This window comes from Delphinapterus leucas, chromosome 19 (assembly GCF_059928025.1).
Source record: "Delphinapterus leucas isolate spDelLeu-1000000601 "Yukka" chromosome 19, BTC_Dleu_Yukka2, whole genome shotgun sequence".
Classification (NCBI taxonomy): Eukaryota; Metazoa; Chordata; class Mammalia; order Artiodactyla; family Monodontidae; genus Delphinapterus; species Delphinapterus leucas.
The window spans coordinates 16,417,012-16,424,275 of record NC_143147.1 but is presented as its reverse complement, the minus strand read 5'-3'; the positions used below and the strand labels follow the sequence as shown (position 1 = coordinate 16,424,275).

The 7,264-nt window shown below is 56.2% G+C and overlaps 1 protein-coding gene across 3 annotated transcripts; it reads left to right on the top strand.

Moving 5' to 3' along the window:
* Positions 1-172: 172 nt before the first annotated feature.
* BACC1 (BPTF associated chromatin complex component 1) lies at positions 173-3,000 on the top strand. Of its 3 annotated transcripts, none has more exons than XM_022596128.3 (6): positions 177-310; positions 488-582; positions 1,223-1,324; positions 2,006-2,196; positions 2,431-2,535; positions 2,738-3,000. In XM_022596128.3, the coding sequence occupies exons 1-6, from the start codon at positions 290-292 to the stop codon at positions 2,740-2,742; spliced, it is 519 nt and encodes a 172-aa protein (XP_022451836.1). In that variant the 5' UTR covers positions 177-289; the 3' UTR covers positions 2,743-3,000. The 3 variants fall into 3 exon arrangements, with proteins under 3 accessions (XP_022451837.1, XP_022451836.1, XP_022451835.1); XM_022596127.3 differs by having other exon boundaries at positions 2,734-3,000; XM_022596129.3 differs by lacking the exon at positions 1,223-1,324 and having other exon boundaries at positions 173-310; positions 2,734-3,000.
* Positions 3,001-7,264: the final 4,264 nt, after the last annotated feature.

Genomic DNA, 7,264 nt, shown 5'->3' with positions numbered 1-7,264 from the left:
TGGGTTGAGGGGCAGGCATCCGGGCTGGAGATCGGACTCCAAATAGGGAGTCCCGACCCCTCGACGGAAGTGGAGTGAAGCCGGGCCGGAAGCGAGGCGGTGTCTTCCACTCTCCTTCCCGCGCGCCGAGGCGGTGAGGCGGTGAGCGGCCGAGCTGGAGCCAATCAGCTGCGGGAAGGGGCGGGACTTCCTGCGCGGGGGCAGGAGCCGTTCGATCGCCCTGCTCTCCGTGGTCCCGGCTCCGAGGTAGCGGCGGCGGCAACGTCTCCGTGAGGAGGCGCGCGGGGCCATGACGTCAGCGTCTACAAAGGTTCGACCTCCCTCGCGGACAGCGCTCCCTGGCGGCCACGGGAGGGCGGGGCCCCCAAGTTGGCTCCCGGCTCTTCCATCCCGGGCGGGATGTCCAGCCTGGGGTGGGGCTAGGGGCTCCGGGCGGTCCGGCGCGGCACTGTGCGCCGGCCCCCCGTAATGCTGCCCCGCCCCCCAGGTCGGAGAGATCTTCTCCGCGGCGGGCGCCGCCTTCACGAAGCTCGGGGAGCTGACCATGCAGCTGCATCCCGTGGCCGACTCTTCCCCCGCGGGGTACGTGAGCCCGGGCTGGGAGATGGACGCTGAGAGCGGACGCTGGGTCTCGATCACAGACACCGACACTCTCTAGGGCAGGGACAGATGTTAGTTTCCCTTTGTGCCTGGCACAGCGCAGAGTAGGTGTTAATAAATGATTGTTGAATGAATGAATGACAGATAAACCACAGACCGAGGCTCATAATCCGGACTCATTTCACAGCTCTACCCTGCTGCGAACTGGTAGACCATAGACCGCCACCACTACCCACACCACCCCACCCCCCAAATCATGTGGAATTCTGTCAGACTGCAGCAGACTGTGTTTAGAGGCTCTGTCTGTAAGACCCCCACTTGTTGGATGGGTTTCAGTGGGCTGTTTACATAAGCAGCTGTTTCACGTTGATGGGGGAGAAGTTTTCTTCTAAGGTGGCGGTTGTTACAATATCGTGTGGTTGGAGGTCCGCAGGGTTCCCACGGCGCCTTAAGAATTTTTTTTTTTTGCTTTTGTTTTTGTTTTTTTAAGGAGGACCTCTTTATGCAAGGGGCCCCAGGCATCGCGGGGAGGAGGCTGGTTGCTGTGGAATGCGTAGCCTGTGGGCTGGCTCCACACCCCTCTTCCTCCCACTTTCGCTATTCCCTTCTCCCCTTCTGACAGTGCCAAGTGGACGGAGACGGAGATAGAGATGCTGAGGGCTGCTGTGAAGCGATTTGGGGACGATCTTAATCACATCAGCTGTGTCATCAAGGAACGGACAGTGTGAGGGAGGGTTGGCTGGCAGAGAAAGGGCGGGTGGGCAGCTTTCTTCCTCCATACCCATTGTTCCATCTTCCTCAAACTCCCTTCCAGCTCAACATCTTTCCTACTTTGTTGCTAGTTTTGTTAGCAACAAAGTCCCTGGAGAACTGAAAGAATAAAAGAATTGTCACAATTGGTCAGAAGTCACTAAAATGCTGTGGTAATCAGGACCTTACAAGAATACGATTTTAGGTTTCCAGAGACACCCAATACTTGAATTTGGTAATAGGAAGTCCCTGGTTATTTATACAGATCTTTTGAGACTCTACTGTGGTGTTTCCAGGGATATTATGATTCTGAGCTAGCGGATCAGGATCTATTAATAAGTCTCAATCTCCTGGTAGGTCACCCAGGCTTACCTGGTAGCCTTCCACATTCATACATCTCTCCCAGAAGAGAATTAGAAGACGGGCCTTTCCCACTCTCAGTTGGACTCCACTCTTCAGGCTCCATTTGCCCTAAGTGGCTGCAAGGCTTCAGGAAAACGAGGACCCTAGCAAAGAGTCAGGGCCCTCACCTGGATTCTTATGAAGGGGCTCCCCAGTGTTCTTTCAGAGTGGCCCATTGCCCCTGTCCTCCCCTCCCTGCTTCCCCTAGCCTCTCTGATGACTCCCTTCCTAGCTTGCTCTCTCTTCTCTTCAGGGCTCAGATAAAGGCCACCGTGAAACGCAAGGTATATGAAGACTCCGGCATCCCCCTTCCAGCTGATTCACCCAAGAAAGGGCCCAAGAAGGTGGCATCTGGTGTTTTGTCACCTCCTCCAGCTGCCCCTCCACCAAGCAGCTCCAGTGCCCCTGAGGCCGGCGGTCCCCCCATAAAGAAACAGAAGACTGGTAAGGGCTGTGGAGTTGCTGCCTGGGGATTAAAGGTCCTATCTGAGGTTCAGTGAGAGAGTTGGGCTTGGGTCAAAGGACAGATCTCTTTTCCTCTCCCAGTGAAGGTTCCCAGAGGGTGGCTGGGGTAGGGGAGGGAGGGAGGAAGAGTGGGAGAGCTTGAAACTTGGGGAAGTGGGCGGGTGGGGGAGGACCATCAGGGAACCTAGAACCTAGGTTGTGCCCCTCTCCCAGATGTGACACTCAGTGCTCTGAACGACTCGGACGCCAACAGTGACCTGGTGGATATCGAAGGGCTAGGAGAAACTCCTCCAGCCAAGAAACTCAACTTCGACCAGGGTAGGAGTCCTCCTCCTCCCACAACAGCTGAAGGGGTGGGGGAGGGTCTCAGCAGGATCCCCCTCCCAGGGGCTGTGGAAGAGAAGGTTCCCTCCTGTGCATGCAGGGGATTGGGTCTGCAAAGAGCTGGTGCTCTAGGGAGGTGGGAGTCATACTTGGGGCTCGCCCCATCTCGGCCCATTTTACTTCCTGTTCCAGACAGCCTGACCCTGGATTCTGGCCTTCTCTTGACCTCCGCTGATCCTCCTCTGCTCTCTTGCTGAGCCTTCCACCTCTCACCCCTCTCACTGTTCACCCTGGACCTGTGGACCGGTTGGGACTCTGAGCAAGGCCTGCATGAGAGAGGGTGGAAAGGCTGCCGGGTGGCCCACCTTGCTGTTGCTGTATGAGCATCTTCCTTCAACCCCTATGACCCCCAACTGATGGACATTTTTATACGGAAAACAGTAAAGATCTCCCTCTCAGCTTGGTGCCTTCAGCCTGACATTACTGGAGTGCAAGGGACACCTCCCTCTCTCCTTAGACCCCGGGGGCTCAGCCCCTCCTCAGCGGCTCTCACCACCCTGCCTGGAGCAGCACAGCCAATATTGGCAGGCTTTCTTCCCAGTGCCAATATTTCTGTGCTGCTAGAGCCAGGGGAGCTGGGTGTGGGCAACAAAGGCTCCACTTTGCTCTCTGAAGGCAGCACTTACTCCGGGGTCTCTGGCAGGCAGTACTCCTGAGACTACCCTAGGGATTTCAGAAGGGTAGCTTCCAGTGATTTCACACCTCCATTTCCACCCTCATCCCCCACCCCCGCCACCTCACCAGAAGGCCCCAGATGTTTTTCGTGTCGCTTCTCCAGGGTGGCCTCCCCGGCCAAGCCTCAGTGGTGCCTCCCCCACCCTCGCTCTAACACCACAGTGTGGTTTGGACGTGGCCACAGTGCCGTACAAACCACAGTGTGCTGCTGGGGCGGGAGCAGGACTGGGGTGGGTTGAGAAGAAGGGAGCACGAGGCAGTGCTGTGAAGACCCCTACCACCAAGGGTGGGAAGGCTTAAAAGGCAAACATGGCCCCAAGAAGCGTTGGGGAAAACAAGAAACCAGAGCTAGAAGCTGAGCAGGCAACTGGAGGGAGAGGGGCCTAAGGGGTGAGCTCGCAGTGTAATAAGACTGGAACCATCTTCCTTGTAGGAACTCTGCTCAGGGGATCCCTAGGGTGGGGTCAGAGGCAGAGGAAGCAGGGAATGACTGGGGGGGACCAACAGACTGCCTCTCGACTCAGCAAGGGCAGGGACCCAAGGCTTCCTGTGTCCGTTCCTCCCCTCCCTGGGTCAGAACCCAAGAGAAAGCAAGGAGAGACAGAAGGCCAAGGACAGCAGGGTTGGGAGTTGGCAGTCCAGAGGTGGTGGGGCCGGAACATGGTCGGGAGAGGGGGGCCGGAAGTCGCCCTGGGCCCTGGGCCTGCCACAAGATGGAGGCCATAGGCAGGAAATGGAGGCCAGGGGGAAAGGGGAGCAGCAGGGCACAGGAAGAGGGCCATCTGGACCTGGGGGCCAGGTAGTCCACCCCCAGCACTGTCCCCACTCCCCGTGGACCCCCAGGACCCAAGTCCCACCCCCCGCAACAACCCCCCCCAGCCCCTTCACCAGGCCCAGGAAGGCAGGCCCACCCCAGAAAGCCACGTTTAAGCTGAGACAAACATGCCTCTCCCCACCCCCACCCTAGGCCTTCCCTCAGCCTTTCTCTCCTGTCCAGGACTTGATTTTTAAAAAACACCCACCAGAAAGCAAAATCCAAGGGCCAAGATCCCTTCCGCAAATCAAAATAATATCCCCTAAAACCCAAAAGTTATCCTCCTACCTCCCATCCCACCCTTTACCACCCCCACCTTCCGACACACCCCCCAAAACTCTTAGCAATCAAAAAGATCTAAGATGGTGGCGTAAGCAGAGTTCAGGCCCCGGGGGATGCCGGACCCCCTCGGTCGAGACCCCTATCTGTCCAGCATCGAATCCTGCCAAGGCCTTCTGCTCCTCACGCCACCCCCCGTAACCCCCAAACCGAACAGCTGCCCCCAACTCCCATCCTCGGCAGAGCCTTTGTGGGGATGAAACAGAAATCAAACACTATACTAACGGCTGGGGGTGTTGGGGGGCCCTCTGGCCTGTCTTTGGTTTCCATCTGGGGGACTCCAGTTTCGGGGTGTAAGAGAAAGCCTCTCCAATCATCCCCCCAGTTTCAAGGCTGACAAAGCCCGACCCCACCCCAGCACGCACCTCCAAACCTCCCCCCCAACCGCCACGTCTCTCCTGAAAACAGGGGACACTTTCCTCCCCACTTACCTCAGCTACTCTCCCCTGAGATCCTGGTCCCCTATTTTGAAGGGAACAAAATTTGGGGTGCATCCCTCACATTTGGGGTGCAGGAGAAAGGAGCCGCCCCAGTCGCATCGCTGGCCTCCTTCCTCTCGGCTGGCTCAGGGAGTGGGGAGTGCCCTAGGGAGGGGGGACCCCCACAAGAGAGCACATGAGGGGGCTCCTCCACTCCCAGTCAGAATTGGGGACACCCCCCCCAAACCCGTCCCAGCCCATCCGTCTCCAACTCGGCGGGAGAGGCAGCTGCAATGCCCCAGTCAGATTCCCCCAACACTACATTCCTCACCCCATCTAGAGGGGTCCCGGGGGCCCCAAAAAATCCCAAAAAAATCTAGGATGTTGGCTGGACGGTTCTGGACTAGCTCCCCAAATTTGGGGTCCTCAGATCCCCCCGTTTTTTCAGGAAAATTCCGTCTTTCACCTGCCTCCCGCCAGCCCTGCTCTGTCCCGATGCCAATTTTGGAAGTCACTCCCTCCTTCCTCCTCCCCGTCTCTCCAGGCCCCCCCCCACCCCCCCGCTCGGGGGCTAGGGTCCAGGACACCTGGCTTCCAGGCCGGGGGAGGGGGGCACTCCTCGAAGGGCTAGGGGCCAGGAGGTCAAGCTCATAGCCCCAGTCTTAGGGAAGCAGGAAAGCCCGATCCTCCCTTCCCCTCCCCCCTGGCTGGTCTCCGTGGTGGTTTAGGAAAGCCTGGAGGATTGGAATCTGCCATTGCTGTTGCACAGGCAGTTTTTTTCCTTGGGTTGGGGGGGTGGGCGGTGGGAGGGAGAGAGGGGAGGAGAGCCAAAGAGAGCAGGGACCGGGGTGTGCAGAGCTGGCCTGGATTACCCCCCAGCCCCTGCTGCCGTGGGGAACCCCCCCCCATCTCACCCACACTCCCAGTCCTCTGTCTGCTTTCTGTTTGGGGCTCTTATCCTAGAAAATCAGGGTACAAGATTCCCCTCCTTGTACCTCACTACCACCTCTCCTTGCACAGTTCCAACAGACTGCCCTAGTCAGGGGTGTCCACTTTACCACAACACACTCCATTTCCCCCCCATCTGTCCCCAAACCAAGGTATGTGCCCTTAAGAAATTGGGGTTCAGAGTTTGAAACCACCTTTTCTCCCTCAGATCTATCCAGGCCACATAGAAATAAGGGGAGATACACTCCCTTTCCAAATTTCGTCCTTCAAATCCTGGGAATATTTGGAGGTTCACTAAAGAAAGAGACTTCTAGAATCTGGGGTGAGCGGGAGCTATAAGCAAAGGAATCCCAAAGCAGCATCATGCTCCAAATTAAGTGAACCCTAAAATCAATCTCACCTCACGATCCATCACTCAGTTACACCAAATGCACCCAAAGAGTGGCAAAACACCCCAAAATAAGGACACCCCAAAACTTTAGTCTCCTACCCTGGGCCCTCATCTTGTTTCTCCCCCTGGAAAAAGCCTCCTGGCTCTCAGTGCATACACAGAAATATCCCCCTCCTCAAAGTAAGTTTGCACAACATTCAAATATAAAGCTTTGCTCCCCGGCAAGGACCCACAACCACAGAAGGCCTTCAGACTTGCTCCCAGGTTCCTATTACGTTCCACCTCAAGCTAATAAAAACCCCAAATTGAATTTCATGTCCCCCCAAATATAATCTGAACCTCAAAACTTATCTGGCACCCCAAAACAGACTGCACCCCAAAACCAGCACAATTACTCCACTTGAAATCAGATTGTCCACATACACTGATGACTATGAATCCCCAAAACAAAACCCTCATCCACCTCTGAAAAACACCTAGCGGGTTCCCCTGATATTCCAAGATGACAAACTCCAAATTGTGGGTGTCAGAACCCCTAGAACTAACGTAGCTTCAAAATCAGCTCCATACCTCAGACTTACTACTGGCCCTCAACCCTGAATGCAGGCTTCAGGGCCCAGAACAAACTAACTCAACACCCCATAGTAAACATGCACCCCACAATTGACAAATTGACCAGACAAGACAAAAGTAACTCCATCCTGATACCAAAGGGAGCCCCCAGTCTAACTCCCACCTCCAACTGGGCAGAGACCAAAGCAACCCTCATTTGCAAAAGCCACCTCACCACCGTGAATCCCCAGTGGTTCCCCATTCCCAGTTTCTCAGCAGTTCTTTCCTGCACCCAAATAAAGACACCCTCACATCTGAAGGGGAGGGCCCCAGGCCTCGATATGCAGCTCCACGGATAATGGTCAGTCATTACTGGGCAACGGTAGACTCTCCTGAGCCCAAATGCAAGTCCCGCTTTGCAGCTGAACTCAGCTCTTGCCCCACTTCTCCAAATGAACCTTGCCCCACCAACTCTCCCCAAACAAAATACGAGGGTGTGACTCGTGCTTATCTTCCAGATCAGGG

Excerpts from the sequence above, each read along its gene's own strand:
- BACC1 (XM_022596127.3), top strand. The coding sequence starts at position 290 with ATGACGTCAGCGTCTACAAAG. Across the intron at positions 311-487 it reads TGACGTCAGCGTCTACAAAG|GTCGGAGAGATCTTCTCCGC; the intron begins GTTCGACCTCCC and ends CCCGCCCCCCAG. Across the intron at positions 1,325-2,005 it reads GTCATCAAGGAACGGACAGT|GGCTCAGATAAAGGCCACCG; the intron begins GTGAGGGAGGGT and ends TCTTCTCTTCAG.